We start from the raw sequence: 12487 nt of genomic DNA, 5'->3' as shown, positions 1-12487 counted from the left end.
AGCCTGCCTGTATTTGAATCCTGGCTATACCACTTAACAGCTGTGTGATCTTGAGCCAGTGACTTACCTTCTCTGAGCCTCAGAGTTCTCCCCTAACCATAGGGGAGATAATCAGAATGGTACCTCTCACAGGGTCGTTGTGAGGATTAGATAAAATATCTTAATGGCTTAGCACAGAGCTTCCTGCTTAGTTAGCATTTAATATTAGCACTGTTATTTTGCCATTATTATGAGACATTCTGATACCAGAACCTATATACACATGTACACACCATACCTGTACATCTACATAAACCAAGATAACAGATATCTCTGGGCTGTAGGGTCACAGTGGCAATTTTACATTTATGATTTTCTGAAACTTCTATATCTTTTGCAAAAGGGCAAAGGAAAAATAGTGCTTTGATGGTTTTGTGGGTTAGTTTTGAGGGATCCGTGAGGGCGCTGGGTGGGGCTCCCCAGGAGGAGGCCGAGGCCCAGACTTGGGCGGGGTGGGGGGGAGTCTGAGGGGGGAGCCAGTGAGCCCACCTGCAGGGCCGCAGGGATCTTCTCCCGCCCCCCCCGCCCTCCGCCCCCAAAGCTGGCTACTTGGTGGGAGCGGTAGGAAAGACTCCTCGGGGACCTGAGGCCTGGTTGTCATAACAACTCCGCGGGCGCCCCCAGAGGGAGGCTCTTTGAAGCTTATTTTTAGCGCCCCAGTCGCCTTAACAACCAGCTGGCTGGAAACCAAGGAGCACCTGGGCGTCCTGGAGACGGGGCGGGCCTCTTCCGGCCTCTGATTGGCCCCGGGCGCGAGCAGGAGCCAGGCCCCGCCCTCCACGGCACAGCCTGAGCCCTCCTGGCGGGGCCTGGGCTCCCCGGAGCAGAGGCGCGGTTGGGAGAGGGGTACGCAGACCTGGCTGCCACCATCCCTCCCCTCATCGCTGCTTCATCCTCACCCTCACGTGGCCCTGCCGGCCAGGAGAAACCTAGGGGGCGAATCGCAGCCCCCGTTCTCCAGGAGCCCACTTACACCTGCATCCACAACCTGCTTCCGGGAAAGTCAGCACCTCTCTGGGACCGGCAGTGCATTGACGGGGTCCCTGGTTCCAGCTTTATTAAGAATTTCTAGGTGGTGACCGCTCAGGTCATAGACTTGTGTATCTGCTACTCTGTTTTCTCTAACAACCAGGCAACACGCCTCACACACATGCTTGTGTAGAGACAGACACACACACCCTGTTCCAGGGACACGGCTTTCCTCCTGGAGGATGGACAGGGAGGGTACAAAGGTGGCGTCTGTTGGGGAGCCCAAGTTAAAGGATTCTGTGGATCGAGGGGAAGGGGCCTGGCCTCAAACTCGGGCTCGGAGCTTGGACCAGCTCCTGCTGCCCTTGGGTTCTCTGCTCTGAAATGGAGGTGCTGGGACTGCGGCAGCCCCCAGCAGGGGTCAGAAGGGGGCTGCATGGGCTCCTTGCTTCCGCAGTGCTGACAGTGGGGCAGCCTCTACCTGAGAGTCTGGAAAGTTACCTGAGAGTTGGTGTAAAGCCTTTAGCCCGAGGTCAGTCAAGGGCCAGCAAGCACAGACTGCCTCATTCAGACCGTTCTGTTCCTCAGGATCTCAGGTTGGGGGTGACTCGCAAGTCGGGCAGTCTGTTGCCAGCAGTTGTGGCAACCCCCCAGCCCTCTGGGCTCAGCAAAATGCAGCCTCCTCTGTGTTCTTTGCGGTAGGTTTGCTTGGCCTCTGGGGTCTGGTACCACAGCCAGACGGAATCTGTGCCTCTGGGTGGCTTTCCAGCCTGGCTTCCTGGGTCCCCCCTGAGCCAGCACTGTGGCCTGAGCCCCGCCCAGAGCGGGCTGGCCCTGGGAGCTCCCACCAGCCCGGTGACTCGAGGGTCCCTGGAACTGTGGGTGGAGGGCCCGGAGCTCTCCGGTGCTCTGTGTCCTCGTGGTGGTCCTGGAAGCCTCCCCGGCAGAGGGGCCTCAGTCTCCAGCCTCTCTGCATGCTTTGTTGTTGCAGACCCTTTGGTTTGACCTTCAGCAGCATCTCTCGGACGAAGAAGGCACCAACATGGTGAGGACCCCTCCCTGTGGCCCTGTCCCCTTCTGGGCCGGGACTCAAGATGCAGGCGGCTCAGTGTTCCTGACCCCCCCACCCCCCACCCAGGACCAGCACAGGGGGATGTGCAGCCCCGGCAAGTGCCCTCCGTCCCCTCCGGGGGTGTTCTCTGGCCTGGAGCACCGTGATCAGCAGACACTGATTCAATCAGAATCAGTTCTGCAGACCGCTCATCCTGTTGTGTCTTGGCCCCAGTGCCTTCCAGTCTTTCTCGAGCCTCTCTAAATCCCCTTGTCTGTTCTTCAGCGTCTGTGTGGGACTGCTGCTTTTAGTTCATTTTTCGCCAGTTTTCATGAGCAAAGATGATGAGTGTGTGTAGTGGGGTTGGGGTGTCAGGTTTATTCTGACCAAGGTGTCCTGTCCCAGGGAGGTTGCTGGGTCCTGGGCTGTGCCCCCCGGGGCCGGGTGGGGTCCTGGGTGAGCGGGTGGCTCACGGGTCCTGTGGCCCGCAGCACCTGCAGCTGGTCCGGCAGGAGATGGCCGTGTGCCCTGAGCAGCTGGGCGACTTCCTGGACTCTCTGCGCCAGTACGTGCGGGGTACCGCTGGGACCAGGAACTGCTTCCAGTGAGTAAGCCGCGGGCCGGGGGCCCGGCCTGGGGGTGGAGGACAAAGCAGCTTTGTCCCTGAGAACACCCCGACGCCAGCGACGTACCTAGCCGGGTAGTTACAGGAGCCAGGGGCAAGTCCTCGCTCTGGCTCTTCCTTGCTGTGCAAATCTCGCAAGTGACTTTGTCTGCCTGACCTCAGCTTGCTCATCTGGAAAGGGGGACCACTAACTGGGTGGTTGGAGGCCTCGTGGAGCGATGCACCATGGGGGGTGTCGGGTGGAGCCTGGCCCCAGTGCCCTCTGTGTTAACTGCCCTGCTTGCTGTCATGGCTGCTCCTCAGGGGCCCCTGCCTGCGGTCTCTGCTGCCAAGGCCTGCGTCCATCTGGGGGTGTCCCCGAGGGCTGTCGGCACAAGCCGCCGGGCTCCCTCTTCTCCCGGCAGACAGTAGCTGTGGGCTCCACGCCTGTTCCCCATCTCCATTCTACACTCCCCCCCAGCTGATTTCTCCCCTCCCGAGCACATGTGCCTCCACCTGCTTCCTGGTGAAGTGGGGGGGCGGGGGCCAGGCCTGGGGGTGGAGCATGACTCAGGCTGCTGCTGTTGCTGAGTGCTAATTCCCGGCAGTGGGAGCGGGGCAGATGATTCCGGTTGGCAGCGGAGGCCAGGAACGGGGTGGGGGCCTTCAGGAAGGGGCTGCTGGGTGCTGAGGCCTGAATAATGATGCCCCACCCGCCCAGACCAAGGGTGGCAGCAAGGGGAGCATGTCTAGGAACACACGACAGAGTGCAGCTCCACGGGGTGACCCGGGGGTGGTAGGTGAGATGGGGCCGGGGGGCAGATAGGCCCTGCTCATTCCAGCTATCAGGTACTATGGGGGGAGATGCTAAGGCCGGAGCGGGGCCCAGTCCTGCCTCCTCCCTTGTATACAGACGCGTGGCAGCTGGACGGACGTGCAACTGGGCAGCTAGGGAGAGGGAGGGGACTGGCCCTTGGCACAATGTGGGCAGAGCTGGGATCTGTTTCGGAGTCGGGCTGACCAGACCAGCTCAGGGCCAGGATGGGAAGCGGGCTGTAGAAAGAGGAGGCCAGGTGGAGTCTGAGATTCTTTGGCTTCAGAAACTTGCTGGGGGCGAGGGGGGCGGGATGGGGGGTGGGGACGCGGGCTGAGCTGGAGATGTCACAGAGTATCAGGTGAGTGGGCGGGGGCTCACACAGGCCTTTGGGCCACATCGCACTCTAGATGCCATTACATTCGAGGTGCCGGCATACAAGTTGGGTGACCCTGGGGGTGGTGGGCATCCAGGTGTCACCCAGGGCCACCAGAGCCGTGCGCTTGTCACGGGAGAAAGCGTGGAAGGAGAAGGGGGCCCACAGCTGGGCAGGCAGGCTGGAGACAGCACACAGTAGGGCGTCCTGTTTGTTGCATGACTCTGTGTCCTCCGTGCACCCCAAGCCGGGCTGCTGTGTCCTCCCAGCCAGAGGCCTGACCCCGTGCCCCTTAAACCTGTGTGTCAGCCAAGCAAACACAAGCACTATAATTGCTTTTCTCTGCGCTGCAATTACCAAGTGGAGATGAAGCCCATCCCTTGGTGACCTCTGTCCACAGCAGGGCAGTCTGTAAGGAGCGAGGCCACCTCTGGGAGGGGCCAGGGTCCCCCTAATGACCAGGTGGCACGCAGGCCCGAGCCCATCCCATCAGGAGACAGGAGCCGCAGTTGGCGGGTAACTTCACGCTGGAGGTAATGAAGTAATGATGCGATTAGCAGCCCTGTTTCCATCCTGGGTGGCAGAACCTGGAGCTGCTGTGATTATACAGCAGATGCCGCAAGCGATGGGCGTCCCTTCTCCAAGGGATGCTGGGGGCTCTGTGCTGCTGAGCGTGTGGGCAAGAGGAGCAGGGAGGGCTGCCCAGAGGCCAGAGGGGGCGGCGCTGTGATCTCGGAGGCCGGGCCTCCCTCTCTTCCCCAACCCTGCCCTGGTCGGCCACCTTAGAGGCCACCTCCCACCCACCCCGGCTGTTGCTCTAGCCCCCAGCCTGGGTCTGTCCCTCTGTTTGGAACAAGGTAAGTGTCCTGTGTCTCAGACGGGAAGGCAGGAGTGGCCTGGGACTCCGGCCAGGCCTGTTTCTAAGGATTAAATGAGACAATGATTACAGAGGACAGCTTGGAAGATGCTTTTATTTTTAAAGGTAGGTTTTTAAGCTAGAAGTTAGGAGACTGGTGTGCTAGAAGCCAAAATATTTCAAAAAGGAGCGAGTGTTTAATGGTATGGAATGTTGCTTATATATACACCTGGATAAAAGAAGGTTTAGCTGCTTTGAAGTAAATCTGATAGTTTCCCCTATGGGTAACCTTTATCATTTAGAGAATCTTAAGTTTGTACTCCAGATAACTTGCCATATTGTTTCTCACAGCATGTTATTTTGGTCCTTAAGATCATGTAGAACTTGAAATCATGAGAAGGGGGTTTGATTCGACCCTATGAAATTTATCCCCTAACAATCCCACATCATGGAAGAAAGTTTTCTAAACTTATGTTTCAGGAAAAAAAGTTTTTCTCTTTTTTCTTGATGATTCCCTGGGTACCTTTTTGACCATATTCTTTTCTTGATCAATTATTTAACCCACTTAAAATTAGAATATAGCTATGAAAATATGGCTAATGTAGTTATTTGAAAAGCCTTTTTCGAAGAATCTTCATGGCAAAGAAAAACAAGATTTAAATATTTTGCCTTCATGCAAAACATGTCTAGAAAAGAAATAGAAAATGTGGTTTATTTTCCCAGTTGTACAAAAAACCTTTACCCAGTATTTGTATAAAATTGTTGATGTTATGAATAATGACTTAATAGTCAATAACTTTGCTATCAGATTTTTAAAATCATAACTTCATCTGATCTTGGAGATAATCTGGAAAGAAAACAAAATCAGTAAGTTTCTAGTGCCTCACATAACTTTTATTAACATAGTAGAAATTCTTTTTATATCAGATTTTTATCACAGAATGGTTTACTAGATAGAAGGAAAGTTATTCTCTAAACTGATATGTTTTCAAGATCTTTTTTCAATTGATACTACTTTTCACTTTAAGTTGTTAGTTTTTTTTTAATCTATAGAGAGCCTCTATTTGTCCTGTATTAAAAACTCTGTTTCTAATAAAGATGGATGTTACAGATTGGAAAAAAAAAAACAGGTTTTTTTTTTTAAATGAATAAAAAGGCCTTTTAAAAGACAGCATTTCATTAGAATTCATTCAACAGCCATGCTCTGGGCACTGTATGGGCCAGGCCTCGGTCCAGACAGCAGAGCTGTACATGCAGCTGTCAGACCAGTGGCGGTCCTGGGGGTTCTGATCAGAAAGGAAGCATGTTCCAAGAGGATCCTGTCCTGGACCACAGCTTTTGGGAACCTGTTCCCTGGCTCTGGGCGCTGGGACTAGGCTCGTTTGTGGGCAGGGCAGGGTAGTGGTGGGGATGGGCCTCTGGGGCCCTCTCTGCACCCTGGGAGGTGTGGCCACTGACTCTGGCCTTTCCTCTTGCAGCATCGCTGCCGTGAGGCTGGCGGACGGTGTCACCTTCGTGGTCTATGAGTTCTGGGAGACGGAGGAGGAGTGGAAGAGGTAGGCTTGGCACACATGGTCTCTGGCTTCCAGCCCGCGGGGGTGGTGAGGAGTTGGGGTCCCAGTGGCATCCACCGCTCAGGAGGCTGGTCCTGCACCCCTTCACCTGGGCTCTGAATCCAGGTTCCTTGCCAGCCCTGGGAACTGAGGCCAAGGGTGCTCCTGTTTAGAAACTGCTGCCCAAGGATAAAAATCCAGAAAGAAAGTTCTCTTGTTTAACTCTGCTCACAGGGAGGCGAGAACCAGGCTGTTCTACCCTCAGGGCCCCAGCAGTCATGCCGGGCCTTCTTACCTTCCCATGAAGGCTCTGGCCCCTGAGCTTGGCTGATCAGTCAGAGACCCCAGCCCAGGGTCAGACTCAGACCCCGCTCCAACCCCCAGGAGCTCACAGGCGTCCCCCTGGGTTGCAGGCACCTACAGAGCCCTGTGTGCAAGGCGTTCCGGCACGTCAAGGTGGACACGCTGAGCCAGCCTGAGGCCTTCTCCCGGATCTCCGTGCCAGGTACTGGGGAGGAGGTCTGGAGCCGCCACAGGGGCAGTGGGGACACCTCAGGCCTGGCGGAAGCAGCGGCACCAAGACCCAGACGCCCACAGACTCTTCTGTTCTCTTGTGGGTGTTCTGTCGCCCAGTCGTGTCTGACTCTGTGTGATCCCGTGGACTGTAGCCCACCAGGCTCCTCTGTCCACCAGATTTTCCAGGCAGGAATACTGGAGTCGGTTGCCATCTCCTTCTCCAGGGGATCTTCTTGACCCAGGGATGAAAATCAAACCTGAGTCTCCTGCTTTAGCTGGCGGGTTCCTTACCACTGAGCCACCCAGGAAGCCTTCTGTTCTCTTAGCTGCTAGGAAGTGTAGTCCACGAGTGAGTGCTCAACAGAGAGGGGCCTCGAGGCAGGAAGGCTGGGGCCCTGGGCACCAGGTGGCTGGGAGGCGGCCCCGAGCCCAGCGTGTGGCAGGCTGGACTTTTACAGATTTGAGAACACATGATACTCATTGCAGTAACTCTAAAAATGACTGTAACATTGAACAGTACTTAGTATACAAAAAAGTCAAAGATGCAGATGTGTGTGTATATATATTACATAGTTTATAATTATTATATCTATATACGTAGCCACCAAGAACTATGGTTCCTATAACATACTAACTGCCAAATGCTAGCATATAAAATCTTGGGCAAACTCCGGGAGACAGGGAGGGACAGACAGGGAAGCCTAGTGCAGTCCATGGAGTCCCCAAGAGTCGGACACGACTTGGCGAGTGAACAACAGGGTATATAAAATGTAAAGTTCCGACACCGTGGGCATTTTTCGGAAATCTAACAAAAACCGAAACCATTTTTGTACCTGTGGAAAGTCAAACATGCGAAATAGCTATGGCCCCTGTTTCATGTAAAGCCACCCTTGACTGGATGGCGCAGCTGGTGAACGAGGGCCTGCCTGGCACAGGTAAGACAGCTGTCCTGGCTCTGGGAGAGGGCAGAAGATGTGGACACCCCCTTCTACATAATTTAACCCCCATTTCTTCCCCAGCATCACCTTCCCTCTCCCAAGGGTTTCACGGGACTCCAGGGCCAAGAAAGCATCTAATGCTCTAACTGGCAAGATAAGTTTCCCCCTCACTTCCTTGATGGTGGGCTATAGGCGAATTTTAAAGCACCCATCAGTAAACAGGGCCGCCGGCCACCCACCTGTCAGACTGCAGTGCACACCCTCCTCCTGGGCTGGCGGCTCTAAACTGTACTCCAGTTTTTGAATGGAGCCCGATTTAGATGTTAGCTCCAGGAAATTCTGAGCTCCTGGAGCAGCAGGTACAAAATTACAGACCCAAGAGCAATTTTGTTTACAGATACTTCCCCCTTCACGTCGCCTTTAACCAGACATCAGTGTCTTCTGTCAGTGAATCAGGGGCTCCTCTGTCAAGTCGGCGTTACCAGGCCGCGGTGGGAAGACAGGTTCACGTCCTGGAAAGTTCACTTTTACTGTTTCAAATGGGCATACGGGCAATGTAAAGGCAAGTCTGCTCCTTGGACGTGTGATTCGCCACCAGGGGGACAACCAGCAAGCACCTCTGGGGCGCCGGATGCAGGAGGGACTGCAGGCATCGCTCTTCTGCCCTGAGCGGAGGCAGGGCCTGCTTCTTGCCCCCCGACCCCCACCATAAACCCATCTCTCTTCTTCTCCAGCTGCTTGGTGCACCCTGGGCCGTGACTGACCGCCTCCCCAAGGTCCCACAGATGAGTCTGCCGCCCTGCTCCCTCTGACGAAGGATGTCCACTCTTTTCTAGAAACTTTGGTATACTAGCTGTCTTTTCAGTATACTTCCAAATAAGAGTGTCTCTTCCCACTGTTTAAAGTGAAGGCGCACCCCTCCCCTGGCACCCCCTGCCCCACCCTTGGCGGCAGAGCAGTGTCTGAGTTGCCGGGGCCCTGCTGAGGTTGGACGGCGGTGGTGATGGAGGCGGCCCTCCCGCCAGCAGACAGCCACGCATGACCAGTCCCCATCCGCCTCCCCCTCACTCTCCCTGGTTGCCACTCCTCCACGTAGTAGGAGGCCGAGACCCTGTAGTGCCCACACTAGGCCTGGGCTGAGCCCGCAGGTGGCAGTAGACCCCACGTAGCAGTGCCCTGCTGGGCAAACAGCCGCCCGGGACGAGCACCAAATAAACTCCCGTTGGGGACAGATGTATGTGTGTGCCATTTTCTGTGACAGCTGGGGAAGGAAACCACTTTATTAGCCATGAAACCTGAGCCCACCTTGTGTCAGGGGGGACATTCCAGGTTCCTAGAGGCCATCACCGTCAAGGGCAGAGGCCAGACCTGACTGGACACAGTCTCTCACTGCACACTATCAACTTGGTGTTCCAACCAGACAGAAGGCCAGGCCCCAGACTTCATTCAAACCCGACTCTGGACGCTCTGTGACTTCCCCTCTATTTCCCTGGCAGAGTTGCAAGGACACAGAAGTCTCAGGGGTCACGAAAGGAGAGGGCCCTGCGTCCCTTTCCTAGAGGAGGAGGCAGAACTGCCAGGCATGAGGACAGGGGAGCTGGGCCACGGCGCCCTCACGGCAGGACCAGGTCTGATCTCTGTAGCCCCAGCTGGGACCGGTGCTGTCACTAGAGCCGCCGCTGCCGGGTGGGGCTCCGCCTCCTCGGGCAGCTGGGGAGCCATGAAGCCGCGGGTCCCCCTGGCACGGCCTCCCAGGGCTCGACGCCAGCGCCTCACGCAAAACCAGTGCAACCACGGGGCCTTGACAGAAGGGTGAAGTGCAGACTCAAACCCCAGCTGCGTCCCTGCAGCCAGCCTCCCTCAGCCTGTTTTCTTACCTGGGAAGCGGGGGGAGACCCCTCCTCTGGAGAACAGGAGCTGCCTGGCTCGCACCAAGGCTGCTGCGGGGGGCCCCCGTAAGCGCCCACACACACACCCACACAAACCTCCCCGGCGCCCGGACCACTCCGAGCCGCTCTGCAACTGTTGTTTCAGCAACAGTATCCTCGGGGGTTGGGGCTCTTGGCAGTACAGCTGAGGAGCCCCTGTTACCTGGGCCTGCCCCTGTCTGAGCCCTCCCGTCACACAGATCTGTGCTGACTGCGGCCACGGGCACTTGGGACCGCCTCAGGTTCCGCACAGGAAGAGCAGGCTCCGAAGAGAGCAGACACCCACCCACCTGAAAAGGTGTGAGAGCCTCCACTCACTCTGCCCTTTGGGGCCGGGCACCCTCGCTGCCTCCTGTGGCATCCTGGGATGGGCAGGCGGGGAACCCGAGACCCCGAAAGGCAGGCAGCAAACCCGGAGCGCCCAGGGCCGCCGCCTGTGCCCCGCCCTGCCCCCTGACCACCTCGCACCCAGTGTAGGCAGGCGGGGAGCAATGGCCCCGGATTAACACAGGTCCCCCCAACAGCTGGACATGGAGTTGCCACATGACCCACACGACCCCACAGCTCCACCCCGGGGGTGTAGGAGGCCCCAAAGAACTGACACAGTGAAGCAGGGTCCTGTGCCCATGTGTTCACACGTGAGCCAGAAGGCGGAACACACAAGTGTGCATAGTGGGTGAGCGGACTCCTGAGTGCGGCCCGTCTGTGCAGCGGACCGTGGATCAGCCGTAGGGAGGGACGACATCCTGGCCCAGGCTGCGGCACGGTGCCCTCACGGGCACAGGCAGCCACGTCAGTACAACTCCATTCACACGGGACAGCTGGAAGTTAAACCCCTAGAAGGGGAAAGCAGCTGAGGGCTTGTGGGGAGTGACTGTGCAGGAAGGCCTTTGAAAACGGGATGCTCAGCGGTGTGGAGCGGCTCGGCTGCAAAATGGCTTATGTTACCTGAATCTCATTTCTTTCAAAACAGTCACAGTCAACTCACTTGCCCAAACATGTTCACCACCTGTGTTCCTCGTGTCCAGTCCAGGGCCTAAGCCTCTGTGGGAGTGGTGCAGCCACCACTCTGGTGGGGCACAGGCCACCCCTCGGGGCTGGGCTGGTGCCCGTGTGGTCCTGCGGGGGCACCTGAGCCACTGGGAGTGCCCTTGCCCAGGACGCGCAGACCCCCTGTAGCCCAGGCCACTCCAAGAGGAACATGTCACCCAGACTGCCCTGTTCATAGCGGGCACTTGAGACAGAAGGGTCTCTACACGCCAGCACGGGGGTCACCATCGATGGACCAGGACCCTGTGACGGGCCCGGCTCTGTGGGTCTAAGCTCAGCCTCACCGCTATCCAGGGAAGGAGTGGCTGTCCGCGGCTTCCTTTCCGAGGGGAGCGAAGAGGGTGAAAGCCAAGGGCCAGCATCGGAAGGGAAGCGGGGTGGGGGCAGCTGCCCCAGCTCCAAGGAAGACACCAGGGCTGAGGATCACACTCACGGAGGTTTCCTGGGTCAGTCACCTGAGGCTAAGGGCTGTTGGGAGCAGGGACGGGCCCGGCCACAGTCACAGGGCTGGTGAGTGGCAGGTGGGGTCAGCCCAGATGTGCCAGATCCACAGCCCGTGCTAGGACCACCCTGAGCTGGAGCACGCACTCCAGCCCTCCGTCCTGCAGCTGCTTCCCTGGTAGAGGGGCACATGGTGTGGAGAGGACTTGGACCTGCCCCCGGAGCGCGGACCTCAGCTTTGTGTCTGTCTGCATCCCCACCCTGCACGATCACACCTGATCTGAGGCTTGGTCCTGTGGGAGCCCCATCTGTGCCTGTCAGAGGCGGGACGCTGGTGCCCGGGGGCCATCCTCGTCACCCCCCCAGGAGCCCCCCCATCCTTCCAGCATCAGTGTCAGGCCACCCCCTGCCTGCCGTCCTCTCTTATATTGCAGGGAGCCCATGTGCCTGGTCGTTCCCTTTTTCCCTGTGTTCACCTCCTCATCTCAACCTAGATTTTCTGGAAATGAGACCACCATTGCTTGGGTCCCCCCCACCAGCTGCTGTACATACAGCATCACCTTTTAATTCTCACGTTGCCTCACACACAGTAAACCTGCTCTGTTTGGCTGGTGGGGAAATGGATTCTTGGGGGAGGTTCATAATAAACTTCTCAGAGAAAGCAAATGGCAGATAGTATTCAAAACGAGTGGTCTGACTCTTAAGCCGCTTATCACACAGCATCCCTTTAAACACACCCCTTACCCGCCATGCTTGGTTCTTACCCAGGACCCTCCTATCATGGCCCAGCCTCCCAGCCAGCAGCCCAGAGCCAAGCATGCAGGGGTAATGTAACTCTCTGTTCATCTGCACCAGCTCCGGGTGCTAAACGCTCCATGACCTCATTTCTCGGCTCACGTGCCGGTTCTGAGACCCTCATTCAGGAGGACGTGAGGTGTGGGGTTGATCAGAGCACCTGGAGAAGGGTCCTGTGTCCCCTCATGGGGTCAGAGTCTTCAGGGACAGCCAGGGTGCTGGGGGCGCAGAGGCCCCAGCCCTGCCCCCAGGGTCGACTAGTTCCCCCGCCTTGGCTACAGCTCAGAAGACGGACGATGGAATTCAACCCCTCATCAGTCCCAACCCAACTCTGAAGCTCACAGGACAGGCGACCTTGAGGTTTCCCAAGCCTCGGTTCCCTCACCTGTAAAAATGTTTGAAAATGTATGCTAGGTCCAAGAAGCCGGACACAAAAGACCACGTATTGTGTGCGTCCATTCATATGGAATGTCCGGAACGGGCAAGTCCATAGAGACAGAGCGCAGAGCTACGGTCACCAGGGACCCGCAGGAGAGAGGAGGGGGCGTCTGGGCTGC

The 12487-nt window shown here is 57.1% G+C and overlaps 1 protein-coding gene across 4 annotated transcripts in view; it reads left to right on the top strand.

Annotated features, from left to right (window-relative positions):
- The window catches only part of NECAB2 (N-terminal EF-hand calcium binding protein 2), a 38815-nt gene extending 29863 nt beyond the window's left edge, over nt 1-8952 (top strand). For 2 of the 4 annotated variants that reach the window (XM_040254052.1, XM_040254050.1), the window contains exons 7-11: nt 2000-2053; nt 2551-2663; nt 6188-6265; nt 6676-6767; nt 8451-8952. In XM_040254052.1, the coding sequence (XP_040109986.1) occupies nt 2000-2053; nt 2551-2663; nt 6188-6265; nt 6676-6767; nt 8451-8479 (366 nt within the window). In that variant the 3' untranslated portion in view covers nt 8480-8952. Of the gene's footprint in view, nt 1-1999; nt 2054-2550; nt 2664-6187; nt 6266-6675; nt 6768-7621 lie in introns of all 4 variants that reach the window. The other 2 variants (XR_005723422.1, XM_040254051.1) reach the window with 2 other exon arrangements.
- The last annotated feature ends 3535 nt before the right edge of the window (nt 8953-12487 follow it).

This window comes from Oryx dammah, unplaced genomic scaffold (genome assembly GCF_014754425.2).
Source record: "Oryx dammah isolate SB20612 unplaced genomic scaffold, SCBI_Odam_1.1 HiC_scaffold_13, whole genome shotgun sequence".
Lineage (NCBI taxonomy): Eukaryota > Metazoa > Chordata > Mammalia > Artiodactyla > Bovidae > Oryx > Oryx dammah.
Note: the sequence above shows the minus strand (reverse complement) of the source record. Positions and strands in the feature narration are given on the sequence as shown.